We start from the raw sequence: 14274 nt of genomic DNA, 5'->3' as shown, positions 1-14274 counted from the left end.
CCCCCTTTTTTTAATGCAAAACTGGCTGAATTGGGAATTGATGGGTTTGGATATTCTGGCCCTGCCCTGCACTGCGGCAGAGGCAGAGAATCTGGTGTCTGTGTGTGTGAGAGAGAGTGAGAGAGAGAGAGAGAGAGAGAGAGAGAGAGGGAGAGAGAGAGGGAGAGGGAGAGAGAGAGAGAGAGAGAGAGAGAGAGAGAGAGAGAGAGAGAGAGAGAGAACACATACTGCAGGACTCAGCACATCATCACACCTCATCAGTAATCAAAGATTAGCACATATCTGCACAGATGCACGTAGATGGGTACACACACTTTTCTCTGTAGTGTTCATGAGCAAAGGTTTTATTTTTATTTTCCCAAGATGACAATATGGTAGATTTGCATCAGCTTGCTACACACAGGAAACATAATGTGACAGGTTACTTCTGGAATGTGCTGTTGTGTTGTTGTGTCCTTGCAGAGAGTTATCTGAGGACCAAGAACGTGATGTTAATATTACACAACAGCACTGAGGGCTGTCCACTCTGTGCTGCATAACTCCCCTCAGATCACCCTTTGTACACCAACGTCCAGAAAAACTGTCCAGTCCAGCTTGAACACTGACTCATTGTACTAAGCTGTCAGCGCTCAATCCAATTATTATTATTTATTTATTTTTGGTCTCGCATACCTTTGAACTAGAATATAATCACTATAACTACAAGGAGAAAAGAGAATTGGAGCATCTTCCATCATCAATCTAAAATTTTAATTAATTGATTTAGATGCCACTGGGGAGATAATGATGTTAGCACACATGAATTTAATTTTGCGATTTGAATTGATATTCTGATTAGTTTAACGTGTGTGAATCAGAATTAATCCACTGTGTTTTGCAGCCCGTTAAATTGGCTTTGTGTGTGTAAAATGCCCTCTCTCTCCAGCTTTTGTCCATGGCAACAGAGTAATTTTTGGTCAAAGTGACCCACTGTTTGTATTGGAGACAAAGAACTTTTCAAAGGTGGCTGTGTATGGCAAAGTCTTAACAAAATGGCAGAGTCGATCCCGAAAGCTCACCGGACTGTGCCATGATGCCACTTCTCCTTAACCGAGCCCTCGAGGTACAAGCCACAGCTGAGTGGGCAATTGAACTCTCTGTGCCTGTCCAGATGTTGGCCTAATTTACTACGACTAGCAGCGTATGTGGCCCATTTACATGTCCTCACACCCAGTGTGTGTGCCTGCATGTGTACAATGTCAGCTTCTACCTCAGGTGTTCCAGCATCCACCCCACTGACATCCCATGATTCATTTTGTTTTTAGCTGCAGAGGGTTTTTTGGTGAAAAGCTGCAAGGGGTTTGATGTATGAGTTCTGAACTGAGGACTCTGGTTCAATATCCTCACACCGGTTTTTTAATGTGTCAGTGCATTTTGATGGCAAGAGGTGGAAAACACACTGCATGATATTTTTTTTACCTGTCAGAGTTCACCAACTATATGTCCTATATCCTCCTATAACATGCCAATGCACAGCTCCCAGAATCATCTGACAAGAAACCATATGAATATCCAATTTAGTTGAAATAACTATTTGTATGTGAAAGGAGTTGCTTGTATTGATGAACCCACCAATTATCACCAATCTCTGCAATTCAGCTGGTTCCTCAACGCTTCATTATCATTCAATATGGGTCAACTGACGCTACCTTGCAGACATCACTCACTGCACAGTGTCATTAGAGCTTATTAGCACTAGTTAGAGTCTGTAGCACCGGAAGAAGAGGCAATGTGAGGGCACATGGGCTGGTTCGCCTGTTGGCACCTCTGCCACATTCTGTGGCATCAGGCCAGTCTTAGACACCTCTGCAGCTGGCAGCGACCAGATGTGGTGTGTTTGAAGACAGATGAGGGCAGCAGCCTTGTGGATCTTCAGAAGAGACAGAAAAGCTGTGAATACTTCCAAGGAACCTGTAAGGATGAATGTGTGCCAAGTGCTATAGATCTATCTATCTATCTATCTATCTATCTATCTATCTATCTATCTATCTATCTATCTATCTATCTATCTATCTATCTATCTATCTATCTATACTGCTTATCATTACCTTCAAAATAATATGATTAATAATTCACAAATCTTTTTTATTGTTCCATTAAGCAGAACAGGTATTTTACTCTGTAAGTGCAGGATATCAAAACTTTCCTGTCTGTCATCCTTATTATTATGCTGTTAATCATTTGTAATCACACATCAGACTGACACATTTTTCCTTTCTCAGTCTGTGATAATAACTCCCTGATCATCAGTGTCTATGATCTTAGTTCAGGGTTGAAGTAATGGAGAATGACAGTAATCCCCCATCCACCGTGATTTAAATTTGCTCTATCCTTAATGAGACATGCTCTGCATGCATGCAGTGACACAGAGCCTGTTAAAGGAATTATTAGCACTGATAGAGTGGAAAAGATAAGCACCTCACTTCCTACAGTGATGATTGAAGTGATACACTGCTGGAGACATCTGTTCACCTTCATATTAACACTTTCAGAAGTAGATCAGAAAAATGACGTTTGAGGGTTTAAACTAGATTGGCATCATTTTCACTTTTTCACAGGTCTTTTATGTGCTTTTTGGTCAAGCCCATATGACTGTTTGATGAAATTAGAAATCAAAATGAGTATATCGTAATGAAGTGTAAGAAGCCTGAAGGGAAGAGAGCAGTCAATATTATCTTAAGAGCCCTCTCAATAGCCAAATGCAAAATGCTGTATTTTCCAACACTTCTAGAAGAACTGAAGAAATAGGGAAACTGGGAAAATAATGAAATAATAGAAACAGTACTCTTAAAGGACCAGTATGTAGGATTCAGTGGCATCTAGCAGTGAAGTTGCAGACTGAAACCGTCTGAATACAGTTCAGCCTTCCAAGTGTGTAGGAGAAACTATGATGGGCAAGAAACTCGCAAAAAACATGAAAGGCATTTACACCCAGTATATGGCTTGTCCGTTATGGGCTTCTGTAGAAACATTGGAACTATAAATATATTTTTCTGTATAAATGTGTAAATATTTATATTTTATATGTACAAATACTTTATCCCATCACCAGCTGTTTTATTTGGACTAAGTACACTGTGAAAGTGTGTATACGGTAATATAATATCAATATTCTCCCAGAGAATGGTTCATTTTGGTTCATTCCAGTTTTTTGGTCATCAATTGTGTTTTAAAAAACATGAGAACAACAATTCAAGGGTGCCAGACAGGGCAAGCTTTATTTAACACAGCATAAAACAAAAAACAAACCAAAAAAAGGAAATAAAGTTCAATTTCCAAAATAGATTTTAAACAAATGTACATGTCAATCCAAAAAAGGCAAAAATAGCTACCAAATAAATATTCACATCAACAACAATATTTTCATGTGACATCCTTGACGATGTCCTACAATGATTATAAAACAAGAGACGGTATGTACAATCATACAACTTCAATAGGACATGCTTAGGAGTTTGACTGCACCATTGTACCACACACTGACTACAACACAAAGGCTGCATATTAACTGACATGGTCCGTGAGCCGCCCATCTAACCCATCTTTAGAAGGCCTGGCATCAGCTTCCTAACCCAAAGAAAAATATCAAGGAATGTTTTTTTTTTTAACAAGCCTGGCAACAAATGAATTTCCAACACTGTACTAATGGATGTGGGGATGTCTGCCTGTGAGCCAACCTTCTCTGTCCACACAACCAACCCAAGAGCCAGTCTCTCTTTCCTATGCTGAATTGTTGCTAGGCAATGTTGAGGAATTTGGTGTGTGACCATGAACCGGAAGCCTTTGTGCAAATCACCACTTTAAGTTCCTCCGACTACCGAGGGCAGTCCACAGCTCCAAAAAGATGCTGCAACAACCATCTCAGGGAGATATTTCCAAAACGACACACATGCTTTTAAATAACAAAAAAACAAAATACACATCAACCATAAAAACAAATAATGGAAAAATAGCTTTCTTTGGACAGGGCCAGCCTGTGCATTTTGATTAATTGTTCTCCTTAGTCCCACATTATTTCCTTTTTTTTTTTTTTTGACACACTAGCCCTTTTTACAAGATGATTGTTAGACTTTTGAAGGTTTCAAAGTATATATTTCAAATTTTACAAGTATGTACTGCACTGTTAACTCACTCAAGCAGTTTATTTAGATCTTACCGCTTCAGTACTTTTTATTATGATTATGTAAAATTGACAGCAAAGTCTAGCATCTGCAACTCAAAGAGCGTTGTTCCCTCTTCACATACTCTGATCTATTTCATAGCACATTGTCATTGGCTATTTTATATACCAGTGGCTACTTACACGGAGAAGGAGGGGCAAACACAGATCAGCAGCCTCTTTGTACAGCAGAGATGGTTTCAGTCTATAACATTGATGTCCATGGAGCACTATAGCATGACAGTAATCACAAAGCTGCGTCTTTATTGCCACACAGGTTACCTTGCATCACAAGCACTTAAATCATTATTGCTTTATGGTTAGAAGCACAGAGGTCAATGCTGCACACACACATAACCATGAAGCCAAAGATTTAAGCTCAGAAAAGGGTCCAATTTTTGCCCCGCAGTCATTGTAACCTACAGTAAGTGCTGCTTATTGGAGGTCAACAGATTAACAAGAGTGTGCGACACAAAAACTTGAGTCATCTTGGAAGAGTAGAGTCAGGTTGGGAGTGCTACATTGGATTGTTGCAATTTGAGAGAAATCCACAGGCATATTACAGTAGTCAAAAACTCTCAATGACTTCTGGGAACATGATATGAAAGGCATTTTTCAAAACTGCATACCATTTGAGAATTGTTGAAAAACTCTCAACAATACAATGCTACAAATCTTTTCTGAAGAATATTTGAAACAACAAACCAGATTTTCCCTTTAGCAGTCGGCCTGACTCAGGTAGGCATTAACCTATGCTTTTAAATATGCCTCACAACACTTTCGCTGGCGTCGATAACCAGCCACAGCTTCATAAATAACGCTAGACAGTTCGGCATTGAACTGTTTGTGTGTACGCTCCTGGTCACAACAAAAGAATGTTTTCTCATCTTTTAAAAATGTGTCTGTCCCATCACCAAAATATTACTTTAAAATAGACTCCAGCTGTGACAGCAGAGACACCGGAAGCCCAACTAAACTTCCTTTTATTTTTATGTGTGTCCTTCGTTTTGTACACACAGAGTCTCTTCGGCCTCCTCCACTTAGTCCACTGAAAGCTTGTGGAGCAGCGCTGTCCAGAGCTACACAACCATGCATCAACAATCCATGCAGGTTGAAATAGTCTAGACTGCTGTCTGCACAGCAGCCTGCACTCACAGCTCTTATCCCTGCTCTCATCACCACTGAGACAATGAGAACAGCCCTCTATGTAATAGTTCTCACTGTGGTTTGTCCCACTACTCCCTCTACATCTCTGTGCTTTCACAGGCCTAAATGGGGACACCAGCGACAAGCTATTTCACACCTCACATACCTTACTAAGAGGGATGTACAGGACTTTGCTAATTCCTGACAGTTTCATGCTAGATATATTTTTGTACTTAGAAAAATATCCATTGAATTGTCTGAGAGGCATTTACATCACAAGATTAAACGTCACATGTTGCACATTTCCAATTTGGACAAAATCAACATGTGCCTAGAGATAGTAAAATCAAACAGATGTAACACCAGTGTAGTTGCATACTGTTAACAGGTGAAAAAATGGCAGCTCGATGATCAAACCTTGACTGATATTGTTTGTTCGAAAGTAAGATAAACAGTAGTGGAAAAAGATGGATGTGCGCTAAAAGGTTCAGGAGCAAGTGGACAGCGAGGTGTCCACCTCTTCTGAGGGGCGTTTGGTTTCCGGGGGGGTGAGGGAAGGATTCAGCAGGATCCCCTGATAAAACCATCGTGCCCACCCCCCCTTCCCCGAGACCAAGAGGCAGGGGCTTGGGGTCGCATGTGATGACTGTAACCCAAGAGGTCTCCACTCACATGACAGAGCAGCTCTTGGCCTTCTCCTTCTTAAAGGTGGAGGAGAGCAAATCCGACTTGCTGGGCAGGTGTAGAAGTCTTTTGGAGAGGCGGCGGGTGGGGCTGGTCTTCGGGAGAGGCTGCAGCTTGTTGATGCAGGCCATTGCTGCGGTGCGGAACACGCTATGGATGCTTTTCTCCGAGGTGAACGCTGAGCACTCCAGGTAAGCCTCTGCGCCCAGCTGCTTGGCCATAGCAGAACCCTGCAATAAATTGAGCGATGTAGGCTGCTGTTCATTACATCTTTTATTGTGTTATATTTGCACCAGGGTCACCACGTAGTGTGGAGTTCAGGAAGAGATGCCCCTGCAAGCTCATAAAATGAGGGAGCACGCAGTCATTGAATCTTCTAGGTGACAATAGGTGACTCATTATATTCTTCACCCATTTGTCATCACAAAAAAGATAAAATAGAAAATACTGATGTTTATAGTTTCAGTCGGCCTCTTTTTTCAAGCAATTAAAGAGCCATGTTCCTAAAATGATTTCTTGAGAATGGCAGCTGAAAATAACAGCTCCACTGGAAGTGTACAGACATGCGAGGTGTAATGTTCAAAGCCGAAACAGATATTAGGATATATATATCAATATCCAAAGGTCTGTTGATAATTGTGATATTTATTGTTAAATAAAGTAAAGCAACAAAATGACTAAAATCCTAAACATTCAATAACTGTACTATTTAACTGTGGTTGTCAAGTTCATGTATTTTAAATTTGGCATTGAATACAGTACTGTATATTCCAGGCTAACTATATATTTTATCTCACCTGCTCATAGGTGATGGGAGTCTGTTTCTGATTAGAGAGCTCCATCAGCGTGCAGACATCCGTGCGCAGGTCGGTCTTACAGCCAATGAGAAGGATACGTGTGCTCGGACAGAAGTCCAGGATCTCAGTTTTCCACTGTGGACACAAAATGACAATCAGCTCAGTGGATCTATTAGAGTAAATAATGCCATTTAAATATATATTGCAAGGCCATATGGTATACTTTAAACAAATCACACAATATTTAAAGGGATTGCTGATAGAAGAATGTGAAAATGGTGTACAAAAAATAATTATGATAATTATATAGTGAAGTACTGAAGTCATTACCTTCTTCAGACTGCTGTCCACAGTGTCTGGGCGGCTGATGTCAAAACACAGCAAAACTGCATCTGAGTCGCTGTAGCACAGGGGCCTCACATTGTCGTAGTACGGAGAACCTTTGAGGGCAGAAAAGAGAATTAATAATGTGGCTAAAAGACAAACTTTGACCCTTTTGATCACAGGAACTCGAAACAGTGCCACGCTGAATATTTTTATTAAGTTTCAGAGGAATCTCACACAGCCATCATTTTGAAATATTGTCCTCAATGTTTTCCTCATCTTAATGCTGAATACCACTCGTCGTTGCCTTACTTTGTAGTTCTCAAAGTTTCTCTGTAAGTTTTTGGTTCTTGAATTGATGGAAAATGGCCTTTTGATGATTTTAAAACTTTGAGGTCAGACCTGCAGGAGACAGGGCATATTTTTACATCAAAGGTACAAGGGTTTAGGCTAAATTTGCATTGTAAAATGATTAAGAGTTCATGATCTGAGCCGATGATTAATTCATTTTAAGTGGAGATTGTTTCAGGAATCGATTGCTGTGACAACAGGCACTTGTTCAGAGCAAAAAGGGTGATGGAGCAGCAGAGTGGAAGAGGCAGAGCGAGAGAATACGGCTGCAGGGATTACGTGCAATCGGCATCACTTCTCCTGCTGAGCCTCACTTTGCTGTCCCTGAAACTGCTCTTTCCCTGCTCCTATATCCTCTGCTGCCATTTCAGAGGGAGAGAAGATGACAATCGAGCACTAAATCCTCATTGATCTTCTCTTGCAGTAGATTACGCAAGTGGAACGGTGGGGCTCCGGGCAGGCAGACGCTCCCACTCATGCTCAGAATCCTTAAGTAAACCACCCACCCCCCAAAAAAATCCTCTGCTCGGCGCGCAATACCTCCAGTCCCTCTGTTACCACAGCAACAGCCTTGGAATCCACCATCTACATCAGGCATTCCTCCCACCTCTCCATAAGGGCTCGCCTTAACTGCCAATCAATCATTTTACACCGCAAACTGCCCACCCACCTACTGTTGGGGACATTCCTCTGCTCTGCAACAGAGTTGGGGACCACAGACATACATCCGTCATGCAAACATACACACATTCACACCACACCTATAGCACACAGACTCATTATTTAAATTTGGCAGCAGCCAGAGGTGAACTAGATCTATGTATCAGATGAAACAGAAGAAGACCAACTCAATGGGATTAACATGTTTACTTTAGGCTCTGTGTGAATCCCAAAAGGGATTCAGTGTTCCTCTTATAGCCACAGATAACAAAAACAGTCTGTGTAATCACTCATTTAGATATTACACAACCATCCTAATTGATTTACAGCGTAGAAAACAGTTCATGAGAAAAAAACATATGAAGCAGCGCACACAACATGGATGTGTGCATATACATCCGTTTCATGAATACTTAATGATTTTCCACATTATCAAAGGGTAAAACCGAATTTGCCAGCTGCTGGGCGCTGTGAGTGGAATAATGACAAGCTGCGATGAAATTCCTCAGGGTCCTCAATGTCCTGAAGAAAGTAAACATCACTGCAACGGAACAAAGGGACATGCTTGTTGTATTATAATGCTGTTTCTATGCCTTTAGAGAGAATAATTACTTTGTTCTACTCTTAATTAACTGAAACAATATGATTAAAGTAAATCATTTATTATGACTGTATCTTTACAAATAGGGCAGACGTCGCCACCTCAAGAATGCAAATTGTATTATTGCCCAAACACCATTTACACCTAGGGCTGGAGTAGAAAAGCCACGCTTATCTGTGAGACAACTATGTGTTTGCTGACTGTGAAAATTGACACACATTAAGATCAAAACAATTAGCACCACTGGGATGATGATGTGTGTGTGTGTGTGTGTGTGTGTGTGTGTGTGTGTGTGTGTGTGTGTGTGTGTGTGTGTGTGTGTGTGTGTGTGTGTTATGTGTATTGACTCTGAGGAATCTTAGAGTTAGAGGCAGGGCGCTCTATAAATTTTCTCAATCTCCCACGATGGGTTATCACACAGCCGGGAAACTGGGTGTGATTCTGCATTAAATGGCCACTGATCTAAATGCAACAATCAATAGAAAGCTGCACAGGGGGTCCCGGACCCTTTGCAATTAAAGCTGACAAATTAGTTACCCTGTCAAGGGGGAAGGGAGATGGAGGGGACGTCTAGGATGCTTTTTTTCTCCACAGAATTCGATTTCGATTATTTTTCATTTTGGACAAACAATGCACGATTCAGTGGGCGTATTTATCCAATCTTCAAAGGGAATAAATGATATGAATGTGTAAATATTAGTATTGGAAGCTCCACAGCATGGTGTTTGGGCACAGGAGCAGCCTTGGCAACGCTCTCCCGACACTACAGGACCCAGTTTCTAATCCTGGAAGAAATAGCTGTGTCTATTGTGGCAAGAAAAAGCCAGGAGGAAGAGAGGAGGGAAAGCAGGAGTGTCGCCTACTGAGGCAGATCACAAAGAGCCCTCCTATGCCATTAATCCTTCACCCCCTGCAGTCTGATATCACAGAGTACCAGTCTCTGTCTCTTTCCCTCTCTTCCCTCCTTTTCTCCATTGCAACAACCCAAAAAATGGCTTGGATAGACAGATCAATACACACACAGAGCCTAAGCATGCTCCAAATGTTCCCTTTTCTTCCTTTTTCTCAACAGCATGCCTGTACAACAGATGGGGAGTTTCTGAGGCATGAAACATGGAGAGTGAGGCAGACTAACTGGGGAATGGAAGGAAAAGAAAAGAGCATAACCAAATTCCTGCGGCTGAGCTCTACTCCATCCGTCTTGATGGTGCGGTGCCCAGAGCTAAGTGTCGAGGTGGAAATTGGGCCAGAGCAGAAGTAGGCTTCGCAGGCTCAGACGATGGGGCCTTGTGTTAGAGCCTACAGGTGGGGGAGGGGAGGATCTGCTTTTCTGTGTGTGCATGAGTGAGGCCGCAAGTGTATTTTTGTGCATGTGCGCTAAATCAACTGAGTGACAGAGCCTGTCTTCATCATTAGCACACTCCTCTCCTACGGTGAGAATGCAGGGGTCAGACAGATTAATGATCCAATGATGGGATGACTCACAGATTTGGGGATGAGAGGAGCTCTGCCCCTCCACCCACACTCAGCCGGCTGAGAGCTGCTGTTGCTGCTGCAGCTGATAACTACGGACTTCAGAGCCAAGCCAAGAAACACACTACATTGCGTCAGACAGTTGTTCCATGGTTTCACATGCCAGAGCCCGTCAGAATAACAGCTGAAGCCCCCTGCAGGGAAAGAGAGGACGGTTCTTTGTTCCTGAGCATCACCACGTCTGAGCTGTTAACAAGCCTCACTTTGTAACTTGACACTGTCAAAGCTGATCACACTCTGCATTTTGAAGTTGAGTCAAACAACAGATTGCTTAAAACATTTAAACAAAAGCCTTGATGTGCGTTGGACTAAAAGTGTAATCTGCCAGTAATCTTTCACAAAGTTTTATTCAGTCTCAGAGTCCACAATTGTCAGTTAAGTTTGTTAGAATCAAATTCATCTGCTTAGACTAGCACTTATTTGTTTTAATGCCTTATACCTTATTCTAATTAAAAAATAAACTAGTGCCAAAACAGTTACTCAATGCACATAATAAACAACCATTTAAATGATTGGTTATTCATTTAAGTCACTTATGATGGAAAATACCAAACATGGTTCCAGCTTCGCAAATGTGAGGATTTCCTGCTTTTATTTGTTTAATAGTATTGTCAGTTAAATAACCTTTGGACTTCTGGTTGGGCAAAACAATTAAATGAGAGACATCAACTTTTCCCTAATCACTGACATTTTATAGATAGAACAGTTAATTTATTAATCGTAAAGTTTATACATTTATAAATCAAAACATAATTTTAATTAATCCATAATTTAAACAATCCCTATTTGTAGCCCTAAAACAGACTGAACCCTAAAACTGGCTAAAAGCTGAAATGACTGATATATAGCCAATAAAATGATTACTGTCTATTAACAATGGCTCTCTTTTACAATTATACAGATTGTTTCATCAGCTTAAATGGACATTGGGTTCATTACAAATCAATCTCATTCATTAATCATACAAGAAATGATGATATATACAGTATCCTCTAAAACCCAAAGGCTTTATCAGCAAGACCATTCAACCTGAAATAAATTACTCACTAACACCATAACGAGATTCATTATTCACTGTACATGAGTTACAGCCACTGGACGGTGTTCGCCTCCCCCACCACCCTCCCCATGTCCGATCGGACCAGGCTGATTAAAACCGGTGGATTGATTTTGGTCTGTAAATCCATGGCGGGGCTGGGAGAAGGAGCTGCCTGCCATGTGGAGCCGGTGATGAGGTCAGTCCAATCAATGAAGGGGAGTCGGGATAATGAGGAGACCCTCTCAGTGTGGTGGGGAGGCAGTGGCACAACTCCACACAATTAGAGTAAATTACAGTAAGAAGAAGAAACTGTATGGTGTGACCAACAAATAGCCCCTGAGCCTGTCGTCCATCACCGGGAGCCTGACAAGAGGTACATGAGAGTCATCTATAACAGATGATGGGGAGGGGGGTGAGATAAGTCCTCATCTCAGTGTAACAAGAGAGTGAAAATCCACTTTAGTCTTCATATCAAAACTGGGAGCACGTGGTAGCTCCTGGTAGAGCTATCACCCTACGTAGGCCTTACCGCAGTGGCCTGGGTTCAGTTCCAACCTGTAGCCCTTTGCTGTTTGCGCCCCCCCTCTCTTACACCCCGCTTTTTTTCCTGTCTGTCTTCAGCTGTCCAATTAAAAATAAAGCCATAGAAAGCCCCAAAATATCTTTAAATAAATAAACTCCTGTGATGAAACAATGAAAGATGGGCAGGATGGAATGGATAAAAGGGAACAGAAGAGCTAGTTTAACAAGGAAAGAAAGAAAGAAAGAAAGAAAGAAAGAAAGAAAGAAAGAAAGAAAGAAAGGAAGAAAGAAAGAAAGAAATAAAGCATCTCAAACTCAGTGGGTCATTCAGAAGGGGTGGCCCAGTGGTCCTATTCACAGTCCTAATCCTCTGCATCATGCTGTTGGAGTGGGTGACCCGGAGCAGCATATGGAGGCAAATGCAGGTCACCAGAGTTTCTGAGCTGCCTCCTGTCTGTCTGCTCCAGAAAACCTTCCTGCTCGACAGGATGTCTCTCTGTGTGCCTATCATCCCTCGGCACCAGGCCCACTCCTGCTGGCCAGACCAAAGTTCCACAGTCTGGGATTAAAAAGCAGGATTTGGTCTGGGTAGGGAATTACATTCACTTTTTTTCCTGTTGCCGATTTTGGATAATGGGGGGGGGGGGGGCAAGAACACAGTAAATACTGCATCATCTCATACAAGTGGGCCGTTACATAAAGGGTTTGTCGAACACAGAGACGTGTATGCACAAAAAAAACACACACAAATATGAGCCAACTTGCTCAGCCACGGTGACCTACTGTGGCCGAAGATACATCCAGCGAGAGTGTAGATGGAGAGGGATGTGAGCTGGAGAGATGGACCATTGTGCAGTGAGCATGAAGGGAATCAAACAGGTGCAGCAGACCCATTTTCACAGTATCCAGGTCAACACTCTAAACAGCGGATCCCTGGGGAGATCCACTCTGACACATTGACCCTCTTTTTCACACGTAGTGTAAATGAACATATGATGCACAAAGTCAGCAATAACAACAAGTGAGGCGGAATCATCACAGACTTCCTGCCTAGTTACCAGTGAAACATAGTAGGCAGGGAAACATATGCGTAGAACTGTCAATCCTTTATCCTGCCACATACAAAAATATGATATAAGAGGGAATTTAATCAGCGGCAACCTGGAGTCAGACAAGGCCTCTGCAGTTCAACAAGTGCAGATTCGTGTGCCCTTGCATCAACAGAACAAAAGAGTATAAGGCCTGATCTTAAGCCTTTAAGTAATCAAAAAAAACCCCACCACTTTCATGTTATCTCCCTTATTCCAAGATGGACGGGGGTGATGAATTACATTTCTTGCTCCCTAATATCTAAGAGGAAATTCAGAGGCGCAGCTCTCCTTTGAGCTAAGACAGAGGCTCATTACATTCACAGCGCATTGCTTAATATCCCAGTCTCCTTCACGACTGAAGGCAGAATGGCAAGCCATGATAGACCAGCCAGACAAACAGACAGACAGGCAGACAGACAAACAGAGAAAAGGGTGATCAGTTACCTGAAGTGTCCCACAGACTGAGCTCCACTCGCTGCTCCTCCAGCTCCAGACAGGCTGTGTAGTTTTCAAATACCGTGGGCACGTAGGTCTGGGGAGCAATTAGCAACATGGTGCCATTAGTGGGGAGGTGTTAGTCACTCAGCTACAGGTAAAGGAATTTATCCAGATAATTAGTGCAACACGAAAACACGCACTCAGGGACGAAGAGGGGGGGTTCATAAAATAATAAGCCTAGTAAAAATGTTTCTTTTTGAAGGAATTTCGGATCAATCAATCACATGAATCACTGCAGCTGCAAGAAATATTCAACACAGGCCAAAATGTAACAATTCTAAATGCGTAGGGAAAACATTTTCATTTATCATGCCTTAAAAAATCTGATGCATTTAAAAGTATTACGGTAAATGCATTACAAAATAAGCCGAGAGGACGAGGTTTTATAAAAAATGCGCATGAAAACTGTGACTGCAACAGACGCACCGATTTTTTTTCCTGCCACATTCAAACATTTTTCAGAAAAAAACCCCACTCTAATCATCAACTAAACACAGAACAGTTTTATGTGCACACATTTGTAGTTCTTTTTCCATAAGAGCATACCTCCGGATAACAATCCTTCGCCAGGACTTGCAACATCGCCGTTTTTCCGCATTGAACGTCTCCCACTAAAACCAGTTTACATCTCACCACCAGCGGCTGTGTATTTCTCCTTTCCTTCATGGTGTTAATGGTGGTTCAGTGTTTTCAGTGGTGTCTTCGTTGTTGTTGTTGTTGCAGAAAAAAAGGCAAAAAACACGCAGCAGAACAGACCAGAAATCGTCCCAGTGTGATCGAGCGTCCCGGTGTCTGGCTCTCGGAGGATGCTCGCAGTTGATCTGATTGAA

At 42.0% G+C, this 14274-nt stretch overlaps 1 protein-coding gene across 1 annotated transcript; it reads right to left on the bottom strand.

Moving 5' to 3' along the window:
- Positions 1 to 3230: 3230 nt before the first annotated feature.
- Positions 3231 to 14274, bottom strand: rnd1b (Rho family GTPase 1b). Its single transcript, XM_051425644.1, has 5 exons — positions 13991 to 14274; positions 13391 to 13478; positions 7156 to 7265; positions 6826 to 6960; positions 3231 to 6258 (listed from the first exon to the last, which is right to left on the bottom strand). The coding sequence occupies exons 1-5, from the start codon at positions 14108 to 14110 to the stop codon at positions 6013 to 6015; spliced, it is 699 nt and encodes a 232-aa protein (XP_051281604.1). The 5' UTR covers positions 14111 to 14274; the 3' UTR covers positions 3231 to 6012.

Source organism: Dicentrarchus labrax, unplaced genomic scaffold (genome assembly GCF_905237075.1).
Source record: "Dicentrarchus labrax unplaced genomic scaffold, dlabrax2021, whole genome shotgun sequence".
NCBI classification, from domain to species: domain Eukaryota; kingdom Metazoa; phylum Chordata; class Actinopteri; family Moronidae; genus Dicentrarchus; species Dicentrarchus labrax.
The sequence above is the reverse complement of the archived record's forward strand: the minus strand, read 5'-3'. Positions and strand labels throughout refer to the sequence as shown.